Below are 27,705 nucleotides of genomic sequence, written 5' to 3' on the forward strand. Positions count from 1 at the left end.
CAATACAGAAGCATGCCTGTATGTGATGCAGTGCTGTCTAAGGGCCTGAAGATCACGGGCACCCAGTATGGTTTTTCGGCCTTGACCCTTACGCACAGAGATTCTTCCAGATTCTCTGAATCTTTTGATGATATTATGCACTGTAGATGATGATATGTTCAAACTCTTTGCAATTTTACACTGTCGAACTCCTTTCTGATATTGCTCCACTATTTGTCGGCGCAGAATTGGGGGAATTGGTGATCCTCTTTCCATCTTTATTTCTGAGAGCCGCTGCCACTCCAAGATGCTCTTTTTATACCCAGTCATGTTAATGACCTATTGCCAATTGACCTAATGAGTTGCAATTTGGTCCTCCAGCTGTTCCTTTTTTGTACCTTTAACTTTTCCAGCCTCTTATTGCCCGTGTCGCAACTTTTTTGAGATGTGTTGCTGTCATGAAATTTCAAATGAGCCAATATTTGGCATGAAATTTCAAAATGTCTCACTTTCGACATTTGATATGTTGTCTATGTTCTATTGTGAATACAATATCAGTTTTTGAGATTTGTAAATTATTGCATTCCGTTTTTATTTGCACTTTGTCCCAGCTTTTTTGGAATCGGGGTTGTAGTTGATTAAGATCCACCTGTGTGCAATCAAAGTGTCACATGATCTGTCACATGATGTCTGCATAAATCAACCTGTTCTGGAAGGACCCTCACCCTGCAACACGATTAAGCAAGCAACATGAAAACCAAGGAGCACTCCAAACAGGTCAGAGACAAAGTTGTGAAGAAGTATAGATCAGGGTTGGGTTATAAAAACTTTGAAACTTTGAATATCCCAGGGAGCACCATTAAATCCATTATAGCAAAATAGAAAGAATATGGCACTACTACAAACCTGACAAGAGAAGGCCACCCACCAAAACTCACAGACCAGGCAAGGAGGGCATTAAATCAGAGATGCAACAAAGACACCTAAGCTAACACTGAAGGAGCTGCAAAGATCCACAGCGGACATGGGAATACCTGTCCATTGGACCACTTTAAGCCATACACTCCACAGGGCAAGGCTTTATGGAAGAGTGGCCAGAAAAAAGCCATTGCTTAAAGAAAAAAAAATAAGAAAACACATTTGGAGTTTGCCCAACAGCATGTGGCAGACTCCCCAAAAACATGGAAGAAGATTCTCTGGTCAACTGAGACTAAAATTGATCTTTTTGGCCATCATGGGAAACACCATGTGTGGTGCAAACCCAACACTTCCCATCACCCTGAGAACACCATTCCTACAGTGAAGCATGGTGGTGGCAGCATCATGCTGTGGGGATGTTTTTCATCTGCAGGGACAGGAAAGCTGGTCAGGACTGAAGGAAAGATGGATGGCACTAAATACAGGGCAACTCTGGAGGAAAATCTGTTTGAGTCAGCCAGAGGTTTGAGACTGGGATGAAGGTTCACATTCCAGCAGGACAATGACTCTAAACATAGTGCTAAAGCTACACTGGAGTGGTTTAAAGGGAAACATTTAAATGTCTTGGAATGGCCTAATCAAAGCCCAGACCTCAATCCAATTGAGAATCTGTGGCATAACTTGAAGATTGCTGTACACCAACACAACCCATCTAACTTGAAGGAGTTGGAGAAGTTTTGCCATGAAGAATGGGCAAAAATCCCAGTGGCTAGATGTGCTAAGCTAATAGAGACATACCCCAAGAGACTTGCAGCTGTAATTGCAGCAAAAGGTGGCCCTACAAAGTATTGACCTTGGGGGCTGAATACCTATGCACACTCCAGATTTCTGTTTTTTATCTTAATTAATGTTTGTGTCACAATTTAAAAAAAGAAATTGCAGCTTTAAAGTGGTAGGCATGTTGTGTAAATCAAATAGTGCTAACCCCCCCCCAAAAAAAAAAAAAAAAAAAATCAATTTTAATTCCAGCTTGTAATTCGACAAAACAGGACAAACACCAAGGGGGATGAATACTTTTGCAAGACACTGTACATAAAATATTCACAAATTAGCCAAAAGAGTTAACAGAGTCAAAAATACTCTAATGTATTTCACTTAATAAATGTTTAAACCTAAAAAATGTACAGTTTATATAAAGTCTTCACATACATGTTAAAATGGAAAGATTTTTTGTGACGTAAAAAAAAAACAAAGCAAAAACAAACAAACAAACAAAAAAATGCAAGATAAATCGTGTCAGAAATTTCAAGTGGAAAATAAATAGAAACTTTTTATTTTATTTATTTATTGTGTGTGTGTGTGTGTGTGTGCGCGCGCAATAACCTGGTTGTATAAGTGTGCATTCTCTTTTATAATGGGACATGTGACTATGCTCAGAATTAACCAATCACATTCATTCTCATGTTCACCATACAGCTGTTATCAATGCAGTGATTCTGATTGACTCCAAATAAAGATCAAACCATTTCTGTTGGATTTTCATGCCATCTTTTTGGTTTCATCTGACTGTTGAAGCTGTTGTTGTGTGCAAGGAACTTACAAAGCATGTACATTATCTCATTGTTGAAAGGTGTCAATCAGGAGAGAAATTTTCAAAAGGAATTTATAAAAGAATTTCTAATTGTATGGGGTAGGGTGGCTAGATGGAAACCCTATTTCAAAAAATAATGTCCAGACCAACCTGAATCACCTCAAACCATGTGGCAACCATGTAAACTTTTTAGGCATAATTCTAAAAGGTATGTTTGACTCAAAAACAAGAGTTAAACAAGCTTATAGCTAAATAGAAACTGTCAGGTATGCAGGCGACAGATAGGTGTAAGAGCAGTACAATTTATTGCAGCAAAGCTGGCAGACAAATTCAAATCGATAATCAAAAGCAGAATCATTTAACAGGCAATGGTCAGGCAAGTCACAAACAGGATATCAAAGGCAAAGGTGATAAGCAGTAATCAAAGAACAAACTAGGTCAATAACCAAATCAACAGCATGAATCAACAAAGACTCGGTAAAGTCATATACAAGAACACTGAGCGATACCTCACAAAGTCCTTGTGCTGTGATGGTGCTAATATACAGAGCAGTGATGAGGCTGTGATCACAAACAGGTGTGTGTGATATTCTGTACTCTGGAGACTGAGAACAGGATGGCTGTTTTAATCCGTGGCGGCTATGTATGAAGGCTACTGCAAACTTTGACCAGGTGTAGACGTGACAGAAACATACCCACAGTGAAGCATGGTGGTGGTGGCAGCATCATGGTGGTGGGGGCTGCTTCTCTTCAGTTGGAACTGGGGCTTTAGTCAAAATAGAATGGATCATGAATAATAGAGGGGTTTGAACCTCAAAGCTGACAGGGGCCTTTCTGTGTGGAGTTTGCATGTTCTCCCCATGTCTGCGTGGGTTTCCTCTGGGTGCTCTGGTTTTCCCCACAGTTCAAAGACATGCAGATTCTGTAAAATACCCAGCCACTGGGATTGTACAAGCCAGTGCATATTTAGTGCCAGTCCCAAGCCTGGATAGATTGAGGAGGGTTGCATCCGGTGTAAAAACTATCCCAAATCAAATACTGTATGTAGAACAGATCCGCTGTGGCGACCCCTAACAGAAGCAGCCGAAAGAAGAAGAAGAAAAGAAGAAGATGAATGGCGACATATATTTCAGCACATAGCCTGCAGTTCTCTGTTAGACAGCTAAAGATGAAGAAAAAATTCACCTTCCAGCAGGATAACGATCCAAAATACAAATCCCACTCAACAAAGGAATGGCTTCAGAAGAAGAACATCAATGTTTTGGAATCCCGGATCTAAATCCTAGTTACAACCTGTGGAATGACCTGAACAGAGCTGTGTACAGGAGATCCCCTCTCAATTTCATAAGTTTGAAGTATTTTTTCAAAGGAAGAGTGAAACAAAATGACCAAATCAAGATGTGTTAAGTTGGTAGACTCTTACCCCCAAAATACTGAATATTGTATTATTAGAAAAAGGTGCTTTAACAAAATATTACTTAAGAGGTGTGTACACTTTTGCAAACAGGCTACTGTAAGGCTTTTAATTTTTTTTCCACCCGTAAAACATTTCAATTTGTTTTTTGCTTGAATATTTTTTGGTGGCTATATCACATCAAATGTGGAAAATGATCACATGTAATTTATCATGGTTTCATTTTTTAACATGACAAATGCCTGTAATTTGAACAAGGGTGTGTAGACTTTTTATATCTGCTGTAATTCCTTAGCGGCTACTGTGATCCCACGGTCATACCAGAATCTGTTTCGAGCATCATATTTATCATCATTGCCTGATACACACAACTGACCCCGGTATTGGAATGTTGCTTGCTTGCTCCGCTGCTTTAATGCCACCTGAAATGAAGAGCATGATTACAATATACAGTGGTGCTTGAAAGTTTGTGAACCCTTTAGAATTTTCTATATTTCTGTATAAATATGACCTAAAACATCATCAGATTTTCACACAAGTCCTAAAAGTAGATAAAGAGAACCCAGTTAAACAAATGAGACAAAAATATTATACTTGGTCATTTATTCATTGAGGAAAATTATCCAATATTACATATCTGTGAGTGGCAAAAGTATGTGAACCTTTGCTTTCAGTATCTGGTGTGACCCCCTTGTGCAGCAATAACTGCAACTAAACATTTCCGGTAACTGTTGATCAGTCCTGCACACTGGCTTGGAGGAATTTTAGCCCATTTCTCCGTACAGAACAGCTTCAACTCTGGGATGTTGGTGGGTTTCCTCACATGAACTGCTCGCTTCAGGTCCTTCCACAACATTTAAATTGGATTAAGGTCAGGACTTTGACTTGGCCATTCCAAAACATTCACTTTATTCTTCTTTAGGCCCCGGTCACACCGCCCGAACTTTGCTGGAGCGTTCCTGGAGCGGTGAAAAAAATTCATCACCGCTCGTAACCATTCACCACTGTTTAACAAAAGTTGGCCCCTGTTAAAGCAACGCCGTATACGCTCGGCCACCGCTGATGTTTCTCGAGGGGCCCTCCTACCGCTCCGAAAGTTTTGAGCTGCACAAAATATTGCGAGCGGTGACGAGGGGGCAATTTTCCGCCCCGGCAAAGTTCACCCCCGCTGCACCAACGCCCAGTCAAAGTTTGGCACCGCTAGATGCAAGTTCGTGGACGCTTGGGTCCGCTAGGCCAACGCAGAAATCTTGAATGCTGGACCACCGCTGCTTCGCCAGCGTTGCCCGGGTGGCGATTAAACATTGCACAAACTTCGGTGGAGCGGTTGTAAGCGTTTTACGAGCGGACACGGGGTTGCTGGAACGGTGTCGGGCGTTGAAGCAGCTATCCATGGCGGCGATGAACTTTGGTTTGGCGTTGGTATAGAGGTGTCGGAGCGGGACCAGAATTTGGCTATAAATACGGGGAGAAATGGACCAGGAGCTCATTTGGAATCGAGCTGCCGTTGAGTTCAGACCTCATCTATATCGAATTTGCTCAAAGTTACAGTAAAACTGTATCACCATGGATGCTGAGAGACTTGCTATGATTGGTGCTAAACCAACTTTATACCCCCGCCGAGCCAAAGCCCGCATGCGCAGAACGCCGCTATACCAACGCTCGCTACTGCTAAACCAACGCTAAAGCAACGCCGGCTTCAGCGGTGCACCGCTAAGCCAACGCCCGTGTTTTCGATTTTTTTCCCATTTTGTGCGCGGTGACGAGCGTTGTCGAAATTCGGCCCCCCCTCCCTACCGTTCAAGGAACGCTCCAGCAAAGTTCGGGCGGTGTGACCGGGGCCTTAACCATTCTTTGGTAGAACAACTGAGGGTCATTGTTTTGCTGCATGACCCACCTTCTCTTGAGATTCAGTTCATGGACAGATGTCCTGATATTTTCCTTTAGAATTCACTGGTATAATTCAGAATTTATTGTTCCATCAATGATGGCAAGCCTTCCTGGCCCAGATGCAGCAAAACAGACCCAAACCATGATACTACCACCACCATGTTTCACAGATGGGATACGGTTCTTATGCTGGAATGCAGTGTTTTCCTTTCTCCAAACATAACGGTTCTCATTTAAACCAAAAAGTTCTATTTTGGTCTCATCTGTCCACAAAACATTTTTCCAATAGCCTTCTGGCTTGTCCACGTGATCTTTAGCAAACTGCAGATGAGCAGCAATGTTCTTTTTGGAGAGCAGTGGCTTTCTCCTTGCAACCCTGCCATGCACACCATTGTTGTTCAGTGTTCTCCTGATGGTGGACTCATGAACATTAACATTAGCCAATGTGAGAGAGGCCTTCAGTTGCTTAGAAGTTACCCTGGGGTCCTTTGTGACCTCGACGACTATTACATGCCTTGCTCTTGGAGTGATCTTTGTTGGTTGACCACTCCTGGAGAGGGTAACAGTAGTCTTGAATTTCCTCCATTTGTACACAATCTGTCTGACTGTGGATTGGTGGAGTCCAAACTCTTTAGAGATGGTTTTGTAACCTTTTCCAGCCTGATGAGCATCAACAATGCTTTTTCTGAGGTCCTCAGAAATCTCCTTTGTTTGTGCCATAATATACTTCCACAAACATGTGTTGTGAAGATCAGACTTTGATAGATCCCTGTTCTTGAAATAAAACAGGGTGCCCACTCACACCTGATTGTCATCCCATTGATTGAAAACACCTGACTCTGATTTCATCTTCAAATTAACTGCTAATCCGAGAGGTTCACATACTTTTGCCACTCACAGATATGTAATATTGGATCATTTTCCTCAATAAATAAATGACCGAGTATAATATTTTTGTCTCATTTGTTTAACTGGGTTCTCTTTATCTACTTTTAGGACTTGTGTGAAAATCTGATGATGTTTTAGGCAGGGCTTTGAACCGGTTCAAGGAACGAAAACGAAAACCGGGAACTTTTTCTATTTCACATGGAACAGAAACGAAACCAGAAACTTTATTATTTTTTATGTTCCGGAACAGAAACGCTTATTAAAAATAATGGTAACCGGTTAATACCGGTTTTTATTTCGTTCCTCAAAGTTTCTGTAGCCTACAAATAGTCATTCTTCTCCTGCGCGAGTTTCTATGACCCGCTGGGGTTCACTTCCTGTGTGACGTTCGCTGATTGAATGGAGAGAGCGGGAAGGTGGACTACTAGTGAGTAAGTGCATTACTGAGTGTCTCTGAGCAAAGAAGAGCCTGAACGTTGCAACCTCCCTATTGGCTGTTTATAAAAATGTATCAGTTGTTGCCCTTCCCACGGGAATCATCGCGGGCTCGAGAGACGAGACCTGACGAGTTAGTTCGTTGGTAGCAGAACAAAATGTCTGGACACAAATCGGGTTTTCAGAAAAGGAAAGAAAATAAACGGAGGGTCGAAAATACAAAAAAGGAGGCAGAAAATGCAAAACGAGTTTTAAGGTAGGACAAATGGTTACTTTTCTGAGGCAGCCCGCCGTGGCTGCCTGCAGGCTTATTTATTATAGCCCATTTAGTTAAAATAGTTGATATAAAATGTTTATAGTTATAGTTATGTGATGGTTGTCCTGATTTAGACTGTTTTTTTTGGGGGGGGGGGGTTGCGCGATGTTGCACCCGGGTCCAGATTAGGGCAGAACCGGCCCTGGCTACATTTCAGCTGTAGTTTATGTATGTATGTACTTGCATAGATGTGTACTTCCAATATGGCGCCTAACAAAATCTCGCGGCGCAGTGACGTCATGCGGTAGCCCTCTATAGGGCCTGACTAGCCTTTGGTAACACACTAAACGAATTATCTTTCATTTTTGGCACTTTTTCTGTTTGTGTAGATGGGAAGACATACTGAGAATCCAAATCGCCAACATTTGAAATAATAATTGTTTTGAATTATTTTTTGTCTTATTTAATGAAGGTTGTAATAGAATTAGCCTACATTTGGCTTAAGCTGGATGAGACAGAGACATAATTTTATAGCCATTTGTTAAACAGCTGACAGGGAACGTAATTAACCGTTCCGGGAACGAAATTTTTTTGTTCTAACCGGTTCGGGAACATCTATTTAATGGTGGAACCCAAAACCGGAAACGTTAAAATTCCGTTTCTGTTCGGAACGAACCAATAGGAAAAAAATTCCGGTTCAAAGCCCTGGTTTTAGGTCATATTTATGCAGAAATATAGAAAATTCTAAAGGGTTCACAAACTTTCAAGCACCACTGTAAATACAATATTTTGATATTCTGATTTCTGTTTCTGTTGCTAGGACGCAATGAGCTAATAGCACGCTACATCAAACTGCGAACAGGAAAGACGCGGACAAGGAAACAGGTGAGAAAGCACTTGGTTCTTTTGCCAACAAATACTAGTGTACGCATAATGTCAGCCTATAACCTTAGACAGCATAGAATTGGATGAAATGAAAAGAAAAAAAATTGGAACTTAATTAGACTGGCTGCTCACAGTGTAGTGAGCATGTGATTATTAGGCCCCTGTGGGCCTCTCTGCTGAAACTGAGCCCAGTTATGTGATTTATGCCTGAGACCCACACACAGATGCTGCTGGATTGAATAACGGGCTTGCTGCTCAGCACCTCACATAGCCTGGCTTGTTAGAGCCATAACCAGCCGTTCTCTCACAATCAGGGCCACACTGCTCAGGGTTAGGCCCTGGAAACTGATAGTACTCCTTCCGGCCTTCAATATTGCTCCATCTCATCCAGAATTGGCAACATACATGAGGCTTAAGCCCATTTGCCACAGAAGGAGAAGGTGGGAAGGATGGATGTAGGAATGCTGGAATTTGAGTGCAGGGATACTGCTCCGGAAAAGGGAGCTCAGACACCTGTTCCTCAAATCTGGGATAATATCAGGGTGACTATTTAAACAAAGTAAGTAATAGACAGATATACAAGCATATAACACAAAACCCATGCAAGAGGCAGGTGAAGAACACTAGCATAAAATATTTGAACATTTATTTATAAAATGTATTTGGAATAGTAAGCCTAACCATTGCTGTGGTAGTGTGTAATATTTAGATGACCACGTACAACAAGTGATTATTTCATTACAATGGCATCTGTCAAGGGGTGGGATTTTCAACCCCATTTCCAAAAAAGTTGGGACACTGTGTAAAATGGAAATAAAAGCAAGATGTGATGATTTGCAAATCATGGAAACCCTATATTTAACTTGAAAATAGTACAAAGGCAACATATCAAATTTTGAAACTGAAAAATGTTATTGGTTTTTGAAAATTATATGCACATTTTGAATTTAATTCCAGCAACACATTTCAAAAACATTGGGATGGAGCAGCAAAAGCTTGGAAAAGTGTAATTCTAAAAAAAAAAAAGAACACCTGATGGAACATCTGGTAATTAATTAGGTCAGTTGGCAACAGGTCAGTAAAATGATTGGGTATAAAAAGAGCATCCCAAGGAGGTGGAGTCTATCTGAAGTAAAGATGGGGAGGGGTTCACCACTCTGTGAAAGACTGCATGTGCAAATAGTGCAACAATTTAAGAATAACATTCCTCAATATAAATTTGCAAAGAATTTGGGGATCACATCATCTATGGTACATAATATCATTAAAAGATTCAGAGAATCCAGGGAAATCTCTGTATGCAAGGGACAAGGCCACAAAACAATATTGAATGCCCGTGATCTTCAGGCCCTCAGGTGACGGCATTAAAAACAGACATGATTCTGCAGTGAAAATCACTGCATGGGGTCAGGAACCCTTCTGAAAACCATCATCTGTGAACAGTTTGTCACTGCATCCACAAATGCAAATTGAAACCATATATAAACAAGATCTAAAAATATTGCCACCTTCTCTGTGCCCAAGCTCATTTACGATGGACTGAGACAAAGTGGATAATTGTCCTGTGGTCTGACGATTTAAAATGTGAAACTCTTTTTGGAAATCTTGGATGGCGCGTCCTTTGAGTTAAAGAGGAGAAGGGAATGCACGGTTCAAAAGTCAGCATCCATGATGGTATGGGGGTGCATTAATGCACATGACGTGGGTAGCTTGTAGATTTGGGAAGGCATCATTAATGCTGAATGATATATATACATTTCAGAGCAATATGCTCTTGTTTCTTTCAGCAACACAATGCCAAACCACAATCTGCAATATTACAACTGTATGGCTCTGTAGTAAAAGAGTCTGGGTGCTAAACTGGTCTTCCTGCAATCCAGACCTGTCTCCCATTGCAAACATTTGCCTCATTATGAAACAAAAAATACGACAAAGGTGACCCTGAACTGCTGAGCATCTGAAATCCTATATCAGGCAAGAATGGGACAACATTTCACTTTCAAAACTATAACAATTGATCTCATTTGTTCCATAACATTTACAGAGTGTTGTTAAAAGTAGAGATGATGGCCAGGTATGTGTGCATCACTTACCTGGGGAAGAGATGGCACCAGGGTGCACTATGGGAAGAAGGCAAGCCGACGGAGGCAGTGTGACGCTCTGGGCAATGTTCTGCTGGGAAACCTTGGGTCTTGGCATTCATGTGGATGTTATTTTGATGTGTACCACCTAGCTAAATATTGTTGCAGGCTAAGTACCCCTTCATGGCAACAAAATTAAAATTACCATGACTTAAGCACATGGGTGGGCTCAGAGTGGTATTGGCTAGTATAATTATCTATCTCTTGTGGTCATGTGTGTTGTCAAATGCAAGTACATGGTTATAATTCATGCACATTTAAAGCCACTTTAAGTAGTACCTCCCATTAGCTATTTTTTTCTATTGCATTTGTTTATGCATTACATTCATATCATACTGTACCACAGTGTCTTTTTTGTTGATTGTCAACCCTATTATTATTATTATTATTATTATTATTATTATTATTATTATTATTATCACCTGTTCATATTATGTTATAAAATGTTATCTTTCATGCATAGCTTTTGGGAAACTGACTGTATCTCTTGTCCAGGTATCCAGTCATATCCAGGTGCTGGCACGGAGGAAGGCTCGGGAGATACAGGTGAAACTGAAGGTAGTGGCTCCCCGAGATGGATCCACCCATTACCAAATTCTCACCCGTTCTTCACTTTAACTGTGTTCATAAGTTTGATTGCGTGCGTTGTTCATCCATGATGTGACATTTGATCACCCTCTGACCTCTAAGTACACAAGGGTCAAGTTTATCCTCCTTGAGTTTCTATCTTTCCTCTCATGCTTTCATGTCTTTTATTGCACGGTATAGTTCACTCCCACTCCCATTGGCCGTCAGCCATCATAGCCCAGCTGTCAGAGCCCAGAGCTGGTCACAAGGCTACCACTGACAGGCCTTTGAAATATATTTCTGAAATGGAGAACAGTGACAGACACACACACATGTCCATCGTACGGGTTATGGCTGCACTGTTGGTCTGGTCTAGGCAAAAGAATGCATTGGCTTGTTGTGTTTCAAGGACTCTATTGCTCCAGGACATGGACAGCTCATTTTAAATCTTGCGCTTTAATTGATTAACAAATCTGTACTCATGTTGCTACTGATTTGTTGTGATCAGTTTAGTCTTCCAAAGCCATAATTAATTAACTGAGAATTCTACACTTAGACATTCACACACAGCTGTGGATTAGGATTTGCAACTGGTTCAGAGACAGAGTTTTTCCACTTGATGTTTCTCCAAGCTGGTCTGGGGTTTCATAATGTTGGCGCTTTGAGCTCTTAGCAGTTTGACCTCTAGCAGTAACAGGCAGCTTGTCATCACTAGGTGCAGTCTGGCAAGGCCATAAAGTTTAAATTCCTGCTCTGTAAGGCCCGCAGCAGGATTACAACTGCTTCATTCAGGAAAGGAAACATACTCACAAACCTACTTTTGTAGTCTTGAAGAATTTGCAGATATATTTAATTTTATTTATTGTAATTTATAGTTTAATGTAGTTACAAAAATAGAAGAACAGTGAAACAAGAATACACATACACAGCTAGGTTTAAGATTAAAATGTACAACCCCAAATCAGAAAAAGTTGGGACGGTATGTTCAAATTGAAATTAAAACTGAAAACAATGATTTGTAAATAATCTTTGACCTGTATTGTGTGTGATGCTTTGCCTCATGATTTTTTTTTCAAAATAAATGAACACATTTCAATTTTGATTCTTGCAACACATTTCAAATAAAGTTGGGATGGTCAAGCATTTACAACTTTATTACATCAAATTACAGGCATTTAGCAGACGCTGTTATCCAGAGCGATGTACAACAAGTGCACAAGTCAGGTACATGAAGTGCTGACCTTCTAGACAAGAAAATTCTAGTGCCAGCTGACCAAGTGACACAATAATACTTTGTGTAATATTCGTATGAAGTACTGATACTCAGCAAGCAGCCAAGGAATCAAACCAACCATACAAATGAACTGACAATGTACAACTAAATAGAGAAAATAAAACTCAATCGGCTAACCCCAGACTAGACAGTACTCAGCTTGGGTTGGTCTAGACCAATACGCGGTTACACAGTGGGCAGGGAAGCAGGGGAGAGGTGCAGCCTGAAGAGGTGAGTCTCCAGTCTGCGCTTGAAGGTGGTCAAGGAGGCGGCAGTTCTGACCTCAATGGGAAGGTCATCCACCAACAGGGAGCCAGGACAGGCTGAGCGGGCTGGGCAGGAGCGGAGAGGAGGAGGGGCCAGGCAACCAGTAGTAACAGAGCGTAGGGATCTGGCTGGCTTTATAAGGTTGTCATTCCTTCACACAACACTTAAAAGATTGTTTAGGGACTGAAGACACCAAGTGATGAAGCATTTCAGGACGTTACTTTGCCCCATTCTTCCTGCAAACAGGTCTTAAAGGAGATACACAGAACCTTTATTTTTAAATACATTTCTGAGTGGATAGTATCTCCATCCTTGACTCTTGTATGCTGCATAATTGGGAATAAAAAAATGTTTTTGAGAGTTAAAATCGACCACAAAGTTGGCATTCGAGCTGCCCCGCTGAGCCAGCCAGCCCTGGGTGGGTGACGTCACAGCGGGAACCGGTGTTATAGACCAAAGCCAGACTCAGCAGGTGAGAGTGGTTGCAATGGCCTCTTCATTCAGATTTATTGGAGATTCTTCGGATTCCTCAGACAGTAATACATCTGACTGTGATACTCCTGAAATTGGAGTGTGTGTACATGCTACTGCTATACACATAGAACCGTATCAGTTCGAACCATCGGAAAGTGAATCTGATAGTAACACGTTGGTCACGGAGGCCCCCACCTTACTAAATAAAGCCAGAGAACAAAGCCGGCGAGAGAATTAGATGGAATTGAACTGACAGTCTCATGTGACTCTCATTAAAACAGGATAGACGTTATAACTAATGCAACATATATGGACATGCATGCATTTTCACTAATAAAATGTAAAAGGCTAATTAAATAATCAGATGAACGGAGACAATCACATTCTGAAGCAAATTAAAAAATTTTATACCGGTAACTTAAACACACAATACAAGTTGCATGTATTAATCTAAATGCAGGTAAACAACGAGTGTTGTTGTTTTTGTTGTCATGTAGCCAAATGAGAGTTGGAGCTTACCCATCTGTGTTCTCGCTTCTTGAAGGCTGAGCTTGTGGCCGATTGTTTTGAAACAATCTGACTTTCAGTTCTTCGTTCATTCGCTTCGTCCATGTAAGGGCAAGATATTCCTGCTGAGGCAAGAATATCCAGCGGGGGGAGCATATCCAGTGGAGATATCAGACGACTGGACCACTCATTCTCCATTTTCTCCATACTGAGTACTCCGCCATTACTGCTTGGCTCACAGAACTGGTGCAACTGAACTTACTTTCCTTTTCTTGTAGTTTTCTTTTCCTTTAATTTTTGGTACTGCACCCTCTTTCAATACGGGCTTATAGCCAACACTCCTCAACAGATCAGAGGTTTCGTACGAGTCCTCAGTAAAATGTGCAGAGCAGAGGAGAGACCACTTTGTAGGTGCCCAATCCGTGAATTTCTCACAAAACGCGTCCAAATCTTTGCAGTTTGAACATTCTTGGGCCATGAATGCAACATAAATCTACCTTCTGTCATGTTGCTGCACCGGCCAGCAACACATCTATGTGACATGGTGATAAATTAGCCCAAAATGGAGGATCGGAAGTTAGCTCTGTGCTTTAGTATACCGGAAATGGCAATGAGACCAATAGCCTTCCTGCTGTGATGTCACAGATGTCAAGGTCATTCACTCAGACCACTACCTATATGAATCACTTTAATCGTAAGAATTACTATATTAGATTTATTGTTAACGCTTAAAACTATTCCTGTCCCATTCTTGAGGTCTCAAGGCATTTATAAACAAAAAGTGAGGCCATGGTTCTGCGTATCTCCTTTAAGGTGTGCAACAGCACAGGGTTGTTGTTGTCGCATTTTTCATTTCAAAATTTACCACACATTCTTTATTGGGGAAGAGGGGACAGGCACATTCTTCTTCCACAGCCATGCCTTTGTAATGTGTGCAGAATGTGTTTTTGCATTGTCTTGTTTAAATATGCATGTGCATCCCTGGAAAAGATGTTGTCTTGAAGGTAGCATGTGTTGCTCCAAAACCTAAATGTACTTTTCTGCATTAATGCTGCTATCACAGAAGTGTAAGTTACTTTTGCCAAGGGCCCTGACACAACCCCATACCACAACAGACCCTGGCTTTTGGACTTGTTGCTGGTAACAGTCTGGATGATGCTTCTTGATGCAGTGATATCTGAGGGATTGGGGATCACAGGTGTTCAGCTTAGGCTTGTGCCCTTGCCCTTTTTGAACTGGAATTCCTCCAGATTCCTTAAATCATTTAATGATACTATGTATCATAGAAGGTGAAATATCCAAATCCATTTCAATAAGGTTAGGCTTTTCCTGGATACTGATTTTGTTTAAAAAATATATATACATAATTACAGGCACCTGTTGACGCAAAACTGACACAAATTGTGTTAAATTCTTATTTATTCTTATAAAACATTATCATGAAGTAATAACAATAAGATTCACAGAAATCAAACTGAAGAATATAACAATACAAATTCATAGAGTAGAATTTCATAGAGGCGGCACAGTGGTGTAGTGGTTAGCACTGTCGCCTCACGGCAAGAAGGTCCAGGTTCGAGCCCCGTGGCTGGCGAGGGCCTTTCTGTGTGGAGTTTGCATGTTCTCCCCGTGTCCGCGTGGGTTTCCTCCGGGTGCTCTGGTTTCCCCCACAGTCCAAAGACATGCAGGTTAGGTTAACTGGTGACTCTAAATTGACCGTAGGTGTGAATGTGAGTGTGAATGGTTGTCTGTGTCTATGTGTCAGCCCTGTGATGACCTGGCGACTTGTCCAGGGTGTACCCCGCCTTTCGCCCGTAGTCAGCTGGGATAGGCTCCAGCTTGCCTGCGACCCTGTAGAACAGGATAAAGCGGCTACAGATGATATGAGAGATGAGAATTTCATAGAATTTCAGTAGTAATAAAGAAAATGTCTGACATAAGACAAAACAGTTCTTTTTCCAATTTTATTAGGCAACATGACACGTAACCACACCTCTTACATTTCACTTATTTCAAAACTTGGATTTTGAATTGATGTATATCTGATAATCCAAGAACCTAGGAATCACTGACCAAGGATCATCTTCAGATTGATCCATTTGCTGCATAATAAAGTAATAAAATATTAACATTTAGACAGATGCTTTTTCCTTTTTTTTTTACAATATTTTTGACACAAAGCATTAGCTGATATCACAGCTCTTCACCCCCTCCCCAACATAAAATCTATACACTTAATGTTAGGTAACATGAGGCTGCACCTACACATTCATACACCAAGATTGTCATACTTGCCAACCCCCTGAGAATGAAAAACGGTAGATCAGATTGTGCGACACATTCACACCCTTTTAGGGGGGTCCGGGAGCTAAAATGGTGCATTCTTCTGCATTCTGAGTGCTATATTTGAAGAAAATTGATTGACAAATTGGACTGACATATTTCACAAAACGCCTCACCTTGCCTTGATGCTTTGATGCATGGATGATCCGATGACCAAGTCACCTTGAACTTGTTGTCATAGCAAATCTTTTTCTTCTTTGAAGTTTTCATTGTTCGCGATCACCAGAGTCTGTTTGGGTTTTACAAATACTGGCACGATTTGTTGTAATATGTGACCTCATTACTGATTGGCTAGAACTACAATGAGAACCAGTGGAATGGTGCAATAGAGTGATATGATTTAGATCATTGTAATACTATATATACATCATTACCGTTCCATTGGCTCTTGGTTTCACTTAATATAACTATTTGACACTATATACTTGTATCCTCTGTATTGAAAATAGCTGAAGTGAGGTCAGAAGAGTGAATCCAACAGTTTTCACTGATTTATTTTGTAATGATGTATTTTTTTAGAACTAAAATCAGTAGATGGTATTCACCTTTCAAAATCGGTAGACTACAGCATGAATCGGTAGAATGGCCAAGTATGCATTCTTACAGATTTGAACTATATTTTTAAAAATATCTTTGTATTAAAAAGATTACCATCATGGGAAATAATTGGATTAAGCCAGTCATAGCTATATGAGGCACATCTTAGTTAGCAATACAGAAAAGTTAGATTGTTAACAAGAACAAAAAATATTCCCACCCCATGATGAATAATTAGTAAACTTATATTTCTCGTCAGGCTCTTTAATAATACCAAGTACAAACTAAATGGTAATCAAAATGGCACACAGTTACATAAAATATCTCACAAGTTAAAATTCCATCTTGCAAACTGAACAACAATATCTAAAATAAATAAATAGATCTCCCCACTGTGTTTGTGCCGTGTAAATTAGCTGCCTGTGCCATTCTGACAAAGTTAGCAAATTGATCTCAAGTTAATATAGAGTAAATGATATGGTTTAACAGTTCTGTTAGAAAACAAACTAAATCAGTTGTAGCGCGAATCAAGTGTGGGTGGAGCACAGAGGACGGCAGGACAACGTTTGAGATGCAGAGAAGGATATTTATTAATCCACTTTTCAGTCGGATTCAGCGTAAGCTCACATACACACGCACACACACACTCTGCTTCCGGTCCCGGGTCGCGCTCCCTCTGCTCTCTCTCTGCCTCCTTAAATAGGGAGCGGTTACTGGGAAAACACACACAAACACAGGTTAACGACCGTCAGGTGTAGCGATTCTGCCACTCACCTTCCCTGGCTCCGCCCTCCTGTCACAGACCGGCGCTTGACCACGCCCCCGCTGCCACATACCCCCACCGCCCGACTCAGGCCAGGCGCCCATCCGGCCTGCAGCCGACTCCCCCCCCCCCCCCCCCCCCTTGACGGGAGAGGAAGTCCGCCACGACCATCTGCGCCCCCGGCTTGTGGACCACCTTGAAGTTGAAGGGTTGGAGTGCCAGATACCAACGGGTGATCCGCGCGTTGGCATCCTTCATGCGGTGGAGCCACTGGAGGGGTGCGTGGTCCGAACAGAGGGTGAAAGGGCGCCCCAGCAGGTAGTAACGGAGGGCGAGGACCGCCCACTTGATCGCCAGGCACTCCTTCTCAATTGTGCTGTAGCGCCCCTCACGCACTGACAGCTTCTGGCTGATGTATAGGACCGGGCGATCCTCCCCCTCCACCTGCTGGGACAAAACGGCCCCCAGCCCTCTGTCCGACGCATCCGTCTGTAACACAAAAGGGAGAGAGAAGTCAGGGGAGTGTAAAAGTGGCCCCCCACACAGTGCAGCCTTTACCTCAGAGAAAGCCCGCTGGCACTGCTCCGTCCACTGGACCGGATCTGGCGCCCCCTTTTTAGTGAGGTCAGTCAGCAGGCTGGTGACGTCTGAATAGTTAGGTATAAACCTACGATAGTAGCCAGCCAGCCCCAGGAACTGTCTCACCCCCTTTTTGGTCTTCGGCCTCGGGCAGGCTGCAATCGCTGCTGTCTTATTAATTTGGGGACGCGCCTGCCCGTTGCCCAAGTGGAAGCCCAGATACCGTACTTCCACCCGCCCAATCGCACACTTCTTTGGGTTGGCAGTGAGTCCCACCCACCTCAGCGACCTAAGGATGGCCCTCAGGTGTTGCAGGTGCCGCTGCCAGTCATTACTATAAATGATAATGTCGTCTAAATACGCAGCCGCATAGGTGGCGTGGGGCCGGAGGACCCTGTCCATCAGCCGCTGAAACGTAGCGGGCGCCCCAAACAGCCCAAACGGAAGTGTGACGAACTGGTGTAAGCCGAACAGTGTGGAAAAGGCTGTTTTCTCCCGGGATAATGGAGTCAAGGGGATCTGCCAATATCCCTTCGTCAAATCCAGTGTCGAGTAAAAGCGAGCCATGCCTAGTCGATCAAGCAGCTCATCAATACAAGGCATTGGGTACGCGTCGAATTTAGACACCGCGTTGACTTTTCTATAGTCCACACAGAACCGGACCGAGCCGTCGGCCTTGGGAACCAAGACCACCGGGCTGCTCCAGTCACTGTGGGACTCCTCGACGATGCCCATTTCGAGCATGGCCTGAAGTTCTTCCCGAACCACCTTTTTTTTGTGTTCGGGTAGCCTGTAAGGGCGGCTATGCACTACCACCCCCGGGGGCGTCTCTATGTGGTGTTCTATGAGGTTAGTGCGACCGGGCAGGGGCGAGAACACATCCGAAAACTCAGCCTGCAACTGGGCGACCTCCGTGAGTTGGGTCGGGGAGAGGTGGTCTCCACAGGGGACCGGAGAGGTACGTGCTGCCAATGTCCCTTTTTGAACCTCCGGCCCCAGCTCCGCCTTCTCCGGAACTACTGACACCAACGCCACGGGGACCTCCGCGTTCCAGAGTTTCAGCAGATTGAGGTGGTAGATCTGTAGTGCCCCCTCCCTGTCCGTTCGCCTAACCTCATAGTCGACGTCCCCGACTCGCCGTGTGACCTCAAAGGGTCCTTGCCACTTGGCGATTAATTTGGAGCTCGACGTGGGCAACAGGACGAGTACCTTATCTCCCGGAGTGAACTCTCTAAGGCGCGTGCCCTTGTTGTACAGGCGGACCTGCCATTCCTGGGCCTGCCGCAAATTCTCTTGAGTTAGGTGGGTGAGCGTGTGGAGTTTTGCGCGCAGGTCCATAATGTACTGAATTTCATTTTTGCTCTGTGAAGATCCCTCCTCCCAATTTTCCCGCAGTACATCTAAGATGCTGCGCGGCTTACGCCCGTATAATAATTCAAACGGGGAGAACCCCGTGGAGGCTTGGGGGACCTCTCGCACTGCAAATAACAAGGGTTCGAGCCACTTATCCCAGTTACGTGCGTCCTCACTTACGAATTTTTTGATAATATTTTTGAGGGTGCGATTGAACCGTTCAACTAAACCGTCCGTCTGTGGGTGATAAACGCTGGTGCGGATCGGCTTAATACCCAGTAGCCCATACAGTTCGCTCAGTGTTCGTGACATAAACGAGGTGCCTTGGTCAGTTAGAATCTCTTTCGTGATTCCAACCCGGGAGATGACGTGGAAGAGGGCCTCTGCAATACTGCGTGCTGAGATATTGCGAAGAGGCACTGCTTCCGGGTATTGCGTTGCATAGTCCACCAGAACCAATATAAGCGGTACCCTCGCGTTGACCGATCTAATGGCCCGACGAGATCCATCCCAATTCTTTCGAACGGGGTCTCGATTAATGGTAGGGGGTGCAAGGGCGCTTTTGGAATGGCTGCTGGGTTTACTAACTGGCATTCGCGGCATGCCGTACACCACTTACGGACATCGCCGTGAATCCCCGGCCAATAGAATCGGGCCATTATTCGGGCTAATGTCTTATCCTGCCCGAGGTGTCCAGCCATGGGATTAAAGTGAGCCGCTTGGAATACCAATTCCCGGCGGCTCTTTGGAATTAATAACTGGGTGACCCGCTCTTTCGTCTGAGTGTCCTGCGCCACTCGGTATAATCTATCCTTCAAAATGGAAAAATAGGGGAAGGACGGGGTGGCGTTTGGCTGGAGCGTTTGACCATCGATTACTCTCACTTGGTCAAACACGTGTCGCAGAGTCTCGTCTCGCGATTGTTCCAGTGGGAAATCCGCGAGGGATTCCCCAATAGAAAGAGGAGGAGCCGGCGGCTCCTCACTCTGTCGCGGAGATGACGTAGACGGCTCTGCGACCGCAGCTCCAGCCAAAGAGACACCGGGACCCTCCCCTGTCAACCGGCAGGACCCACTCTTTACTAGGCGTGCCATTAAACCCTGAAATCCCGGCCAATCAGTTCCCAAAATTAAAGAGTGGGTAAGGCGAGGATTAACCGCCGCCTTCACTATGGATTTTGCCCCTCTGAAATATATGTGGACCGACACCAACGGGTATCTGTGAACATCCCCGTGCACACACAACACCTTCACCCCCTGTGCTCCCCCCAATGCCTCGTCTTGCACCAGGCTTTGGCGGATTGAGGTCTGATTGCAACCCGAATCCACCAATGCCTGATATCAAATCAAATCAAATCAAGTTTATGATATGTAGCCCCTTGTACACTTACCGGTATGCGATACGCTCCGGCCCGATCAAGGGCAGCTTCTGGCGCGTCGGGGATCCGCACCACCGCCCCCACCTCCATAGCTGCGCACTGTTGCTGCAGGTGGCCCGGTTCCCCGCAGCGCCAGCAAACCGGCCCGGGCCTTCCCTCTGCAGCTGTGTTCTGGGGCTCACTCACCTGAGGGGGGGGAGAGACAGACACAGAAGGGAGAAATGGGAGGGCACCACGGGTGCGGCGGGCCGGCTGGGGTGGAGCCGGCCCCCGCCTCCGTGGTGGGGGAATGGGGCGAGGACGGGACACAGAAGGGAGGGGAGAAAGAGAGAGAGAAGAGGGGAGAAGAGGCAGCATCGTTGGCCGTCCTGCCGCCGGAACAGCCGCCAAATGATCCTCCGCCAGTCCTACGGCCTGGTCCAGCGACGCCGGGCGGTGGCACTGGACCCACTCTGCGGTTCCGGCTGGTAAGCGGGCGATGAATTGCTCCAGCACCACCTGATCGATGATTCCCTCGGCGTCGCGATCGTCTGCCCTCAGCCACCGCCAGCAGGCATCCCGGAGTTGCTGGCCGAACGCGAATGGCCGGCCGACTTCCTCCATCCGCAGCACGCGGAAGCGCTGGCGCTGTTGTTCGGGCGTGCGCCCCACGTGCTGGAGGACGGCCAGGCGAAGGTCGGCGTAGGCCAGCCGGCGGTCAGCGGGAAGCTGTAGTGCGGCCAGCTGCGCCTCTCCCGTGAGGAGGGGGAGGAGGCGCGCTGCGCGCTGCTCCATCGGCCACCCCGAGGCTTCGGCGACTTGCTCGAACAAGGTGATAAATGTCTCGGGGTCGTCCTGCGGGCCCATCTTGGTCATGGTGAGGGGAGACGGGCCTGCGGCCGGGGTGCTGGTGGATCCCGCCGACGCGAGGAGATGCCGAAACGCCTCTCGATCTTCCTGCTGGGCCAGCACCAGGGCTTCAAAGCGTCGCTCCTGCTCCTTTCGGAGCGTGACGAGTGCCTGGTGCTGGATCTGCTGAGCCGTGGCGAGGGCGTGGACCAAGTCCGCGAACGGGGAGGATTCCATGGGGCTGCAAAGCTGGTGCTCCACCTTGTCCCGGATTTCGGCACCACTGTAGCGCGAATCAAGTGTGGGTGGAGCACAGAGGACGGCAGGACAACGTTTGAGATGCAGAGAAGGATATTTATTAATCCACTTTTCAGTCGGATTCAGCGTAAGCTCACATACACACGCACACACACACTCTGCTTCCGGTCCCGGGTCGCGCTCCCTCTGCTCTCTCTCTGCCTCCTTAAATAGGGAGCGGTTACTGGGAAAACACACACAAACACAGGTTAACGACCGTCAGGTGTAGCAATTCTGCCACTCACCTTCCCTGGCTCCGCCCTCCTGTCACAGACCGGCGCTTGACCACGCCCCCGCTGCCACATCAGTATTAAAAAATAACAGCAGCAGAAGATTTCGTTTTTGCACATAAATATACATTAAGAAACGATTTCAAGTACAACTTATCTAAAGAATTTTGCTTGCTGTCACAGGCATGAATCCTCTCTCTGTCAAAATGGCGGTTTCGACATTATACAACTCCCATGATGCTTATTGCGTACACTGGCCAAAGTCACTGGAAGTTAGCATTACCTGGTGACACCATGCATGGAACACACACTTGCCAACCAAAACCAATTAACTACTACTATAACTACAACATAAACTAGCCTTTACCTGCTTCAAGAACACATTGAATATATAGCTCTGGAAAAAATTAAGAGACCACTGCAAAATGATCAGTTTCTCTGGTTTTACTATTTATAGGTACAACCCCGATTCCAAAAAAGTTGGGACAAAGTACAAATTGTAAATAAAAACGGAATGCAATGATGTGGAAGTTTCAAAATTCCATATTTTATTCAGAATAGAACATAGATGACATATCAAATGTTTAAACTGAGAAAATGTATCATTTAAAGAGAAAAATTAGGTGATTTTAAATTTCATGACAACAACACATCTCAAAAAAGTTGGGACAAGGCCATGTTTACCACTGTGAGACATCCCCTTTTCTCTTTACAACAGTCTGTAAACGTCTGGGGACTGAGGAGACAAGTTGCTCAAGTTTAGGGATAGGAATGTTAACCCATTCTTGTCTAATGTAGGATTCTAGTTGCTCAACTGTCTTAGGTCATTTTTGTCATATCTTCCGTTATATGATGCGCCAAATGTTTTCTATGGGTGAAAGATCTGGACTGCAGGCTGGCCAGTTCAGTACCCAGACCCTTCTTCTATGCAGCCATGATGCTGTAATTGATGCAGTATGTGGTTTGGCATGGTCATGTTGGAAAATGCAAGGTCTTCCCTGAAAGAGACGTTGTCTGGATGGGAGCATATGTTGCGCTAGAACCTGGATATACCTTTCAGCATTGATGGTGTCTTTCCAGATGTGTAAGCTGCCCATGCCACATGCACTAATGCAACCCCATACCATCAGAGATGCAGGCTTCTGAACTGAGCGCTGATAACAACTTGGGTTGTCCTTCTCCTCTTTAGTCTGAATGACACGGCGTCCCTGATTTCCATAAAGAACTTCAAATTTTGATTCGTCTGACCACAGAACAGTTTTCCACTTTGCCACAGTCCATTTTAAATGAGCCTTGGCCCAGAGAAGACGTCTGCGCTTCTGGATCATGTTCAGATACGGCTTCTTCTTTGAACTATAGAGTTTTAGCTGGCAATGGTGGATGGCACGGTGAATTGTGTTCACAGATAATGTTCTCTGGAAATATTCCTGAGCCCATTTTGTGATTTCCAATACAGAAGCATGCCTGTATGTGATGCAATGTCGTCTAAGGGCCTGAAGATCACGGGCACCCAGTATGGTTTTCCGGCCTTGACCCTTATGCACAGAGATTCTTCCAGATTCTCTGAATCTTTTGATGATATTATGCACTGTAGATGATGATATGTTCAAACTCTTTGCAATTTTACACTGTCGAACTCCTTTCTGATATTGCTCCACTATTTGTCGGCGCAGAATTAGGGGGATTGGTGATCCTCTTTCCATCTTTACTTCTGAGACCCGCTGCCACTCCAAGATGCTCTTTTTATGCCCAGTCATGTTAATGACCTATTGCCAACTGACCTAATGAGTTGCAACTTGGTCCTCCAGCTGTTCCTTTTTTGTACCTTTAACTTTTCCAACCTCTTATTGCCCCGTCCCAACTTTTTTGAGATGTGTTGCTGTCATGAAATTTCAAATGAGCCAATATTTGGCATGAAATTTCAAAATGTCTCACTTTCGACATTTGATATGTTGTATATGTTCTATTGTGAATACAATATCAGCTTTTGAGATTTGTAAATTATTGCATTCCATTTTTATTTACAATTTGTACTTTGTCCCAACTTTTTTGGAATCGGGGTTGTATGTGTTTGAGCAACATGAACATTTTTCTTTCATTCCATAAACTACTTGACAACATTTCCTCCAAATTCCACATAAAAATATTGTCACTTAGAGCATTTCATTGGAGAAAATGACAACTGGTCAAAATAACAAAAAGGATGAAGTGTTTTCAGAGCTTGAATAATGCACAGAAATCAAGACCATATTCAATTTTAAAAAACACAATACTAATATTTGAACTTAGGATGAGTTCAGAAATCAATATTTGGTGGAAAACCCCTGACATTTAATCACAGCTTTCATGTGTCTTGGCATGCTCTCCACCAGTCTTTCACGTTGCTCTTAGGTGACTTTATGCCACTCCTGGTGCAAAAATTCAATCAGCTCAGCTTGGTTTGATGGCTTGTGACCATCCATCTTCCTCTTGGTAATATTCCAGAGGTTTTCAATGGGGTTCAGGTCTGGAGATTAGGCTAGCCATGACAGGGTCAGAAGCAGCAGAAGAAGTCTTTGTCACATGCACACTCAAGCAGAGTGAAATTCTTCCTCTGCATTTAATTCATCTGAAGCAGTGAACACAAACATAAGTGAGCAATGAGCACACACACATACCCAGAGCAGTGGGCAGCTATGCTACAGCACCCAGGGAGCAGTTAGGGGTTTGGTGTCTTGCTCAAGGGCACTTCAGCCCAAGACCGCCCAATGTTAACCTAACCACATATCTTTGGACTGTGGGGGAAACCAGAGCACCCGGAGGAGCCTGCACAGGCATGGGGAGAACATGCAAACTCTACACAGAAAGGCCCCCATCGGCCTCTGGGCTCAAACCCAGAACCTTCTTGCTGCGAGGCGACAGTGCTAACCACTACACCACTGTGCCACCCACCCACTGTGCTGGTTTTTATACTTTTCCTCATTCAATAAGATTTAGTTCAGGTGATCACCTTATCAGTACGTTATTAAGTAAAATGAGGTGTGTTTGTGTTGAAATTCCAGCACAGCCACTGGAATGAAATGGTTGCCATACACAGAGATGCTGATTTAAGAAAAAATTGAAGTGGTCTCTTCATTTTTTCCAGAGCTGTAGTTGTTATAAACAAGTAGCAAGCTAACATGATTCAAGCTGAAGATAGAGAGAGCTAGTGTTAATGTAACAGGGGTATAGCTAGGATTTTTCAAAGGTGTGGGGGGGGGGGGGTCACACACTGACTGGCAGCCTGAGTACATACCCGCAGGTTTGTAAATAAAAAAAATACATTGAATACATTTGAGAAAATAATGCAGTCTTTGCATCATTCTTTCATCTCATGTTGCGAGCTGTTGAGATGTCGGACAATGATTAGGCCAAATCAGCTTTATCCGGGGGCGGCACGGTGGTGTAGTGGTTAGCGCTGTCGCCTCACAGCAAGAAGGTCCTGGGTTCGAGCCCCGGGGCTGGCGAGGGCCTTTCTGTGCGGAGTTTGCATGTTCTCCCCGTGTCCACGTGGGTTTCCTCCGGGTGCTCCGGTTTCCCCCACAGTCCAAAGACATGCAGGTTAGGTTAACTGGTGACTCTAAATTGACCGTAGGTGTGAATGTGAGTGTGAATGGTTGTCTGTGTCTATGTGTCAGCCCTGTGATGACCTGGCGACTTGTCCAGGGTGTACCCCGCCTTTCGCCCGTAGTCAGCTGGGATAGGCTCCAGCTTGCCTGCGACCCTGTAGAAGGATAAAGCGGCTAGAGATAATGAGATGAGATGAGCTTTATCTGGTAGTGTATGGATAGCGGCTCGACATCTTACCCTAGTCAACCGATGCAGATCTCTCTATTCTTGTTGTCTTACTGCTCATCGGCCAAAATGTTTCTAAGTAAAAGGCGCCATGGATGACGCCTTTGACAAGATGTCAACGATCTTGTCAATGTCGATCGCTCTGCCATTCTTGATTATGTGTTCTAGAAATGGCACACTAAAACTTAGCTTCGAAGCCACAAAATGCAACTTTGATGGAAAAAAACATCTAATGAATTGCTTACCTCTCTTCACATCGAAAGAAGGAGGAAAGTTGCACTTCTTTTGGCATGGCAAATTATTAACACAAGAGGAAATACTTGTAATTTGCAATTAAAAAGACTGCAGCTACACTGGCAGCTTGACCGTGCTTTCTAGTGCGATCGTGTTGCGCTTGCGCAGAACTGGGTTTTCGCTCCCAAACCAGAGGAAGTCTATACAAGGTTATAGAAACCCTAATGAGGCTGAGGTGACAATCTAGTTTAAAAAAAAATGTTAGAAAAATTACAGTGGGCGCTTTTCTAATATTCTCATGCGGCTATTGAAAAAATGTATGGTCCGACAAAGGGGGGGTCACGGGCACCCCAGGACCCCCCAGCTACGCCCCTGTGTAACAGTAATGGAGTAACCCCATTAGTTAAAATTCCCTTATTGAAATCCCTCACCTCAGTTACTATCATTCTACCGATTTCCAGGGGGTTGTAAACAGGGGACTTCAATCTTATCCACTCAAGACTGGTGTATTATACTGCGAGTAGTAAGTACTGACAAGCTTCTGAATGTCTGCCGTTAGCAGAGTTGTTCCCATCATCTCTGAGAAATGAACAGGAGGTTCAGAGGCATTTAATGACCACTGAGCTGTGGATTTTTTTTAAGTGATTCACATTGTGAAGTTATTATAATAAAAAAATACAACATATGTACAACAATATATAATAAGTTGAAAACATAATGGCAAGTCGATGTCATTATCAGACTACAGACTGGCTACTGTTCAGCTCACTCAAACAGCTCATGCATTTAAAAAACCTGATACCAAGTTTGTGTAGAGCAGATCAGTCTAATGTTGTGAACAAATTTACAGATTATGTTAATTTTAAAACTACACATAACTATATATTAAAAAAAGCTGAATATTTCCAACACAGTTTAATTTAATATTGACACAAAATATGCAAACTCGAGTGCTGCACATGATTTGTGTAATTTTTCTACACATTCTTTCTAAGCGTGCACCTGTTTCAAATCACGTCATTATTTAATTGTTTTACCTCATTACTATTCCTAAATTGTCCCAGTCTCACCTTTTTATTGGAATGCATTGCACACATTTTTTAGAAAAATTGGAAAATTTAACTTTTTTGTTATGTGTAATGCTGCAGGCCTGAAATGCACGAATGGACGTATATTAACAGATGAAATGAAATTGACCAGACGAAACATGAAATATCTTCATTTAATCCTGTCTGCAATGAAATACAAGTCAAATTCAGAAATCACTGCTTTCTTTATTTTATTATTTACGTTTTCCATACCATCCCAACTTTTTCTGATTTAGGATTGTATTTAAAACAGCCAGTTTAATATATATATTTTTTCAATGTAGTTAGATTACATCCAGCCAGCCAGCCATCCATTATCTGTAGCCGCTTATCCTGTGCAGGGTTGCAGGCAAGCTGGAGCCTATCCCAGCTAACTATGGGCTAGGGTGCATCAGTTGCCCCCTAAAAATGAAAAGTTCCTCCGATCATGATGCATTTTTGTTTTTATGTTCCTTTTGGTAAGAAAGCACACTGGGTGAAATATTTTGACAAAATTCAAAAGTTTAATGGTGGCACCAGGAGCTCAAAGTTATGGAAAAAGCTGCTATTTTATGACAAAATTTCGATCACTTTTCATGAAACATTATGGCACCTTATAGAGTATACCAAATATCTTAGATACACATTTTTAGTACATATTCTAAATATATTATCAAGCACAGTTTGAGTTTTAGCTGTTCATTGAATCATTGTTCAACTACTTTTAAACAATACAAATGTATTCTGAATCACATTAATGCTTCTCAATCCCTTGCAAAGGTTCTTAACATGATCTCT

At 43.8% G+C, this 27,705-nt stretch overlaps 1 protein-coding gene across 1 annotated transcript in view; it reads left to right on the plus strand.

Moving 5' to 3' along the window:
* LOC132881737 (transcriptional enhancer factor TEF-3-like) overlaps nucleotides 1-27,705 on the plus strand; it is a 71,236-nt gene that overhangs the window by 28,918 nt on the left and 14,613 nt on the right. The window contains exons 2-3 of the mRNA XM_060914557.1: nucleotides 8,192-8,256; nucleotides 10,893-10,943. Of these exons, the coding sequence (XP_060770540.1) occupies nucleotides 8,192-8,256; nucleotides 10,893-10,943 (116 nt within the window). The remainder of the gene's footprint in view (nucleotides 1-8,191; nucleotides 8,257-10,892; nucleotides 10,944-27,705) is intronic.

Source organism: Neoarius graeffei, chromosome 2 (genome assembly GCF_027579695.1).
Source record: "Neoarius graeffei isolate fNeoGra1 chromosome 2, fNeoGra1.pri, whole genome shotgun sequence".
Lineage (NCBI taxonomy): Eukaryota > Metazoa > Chordata > Actinopteri > Siluriformes > Ariidae > Neoarius > Neoarius graeffei.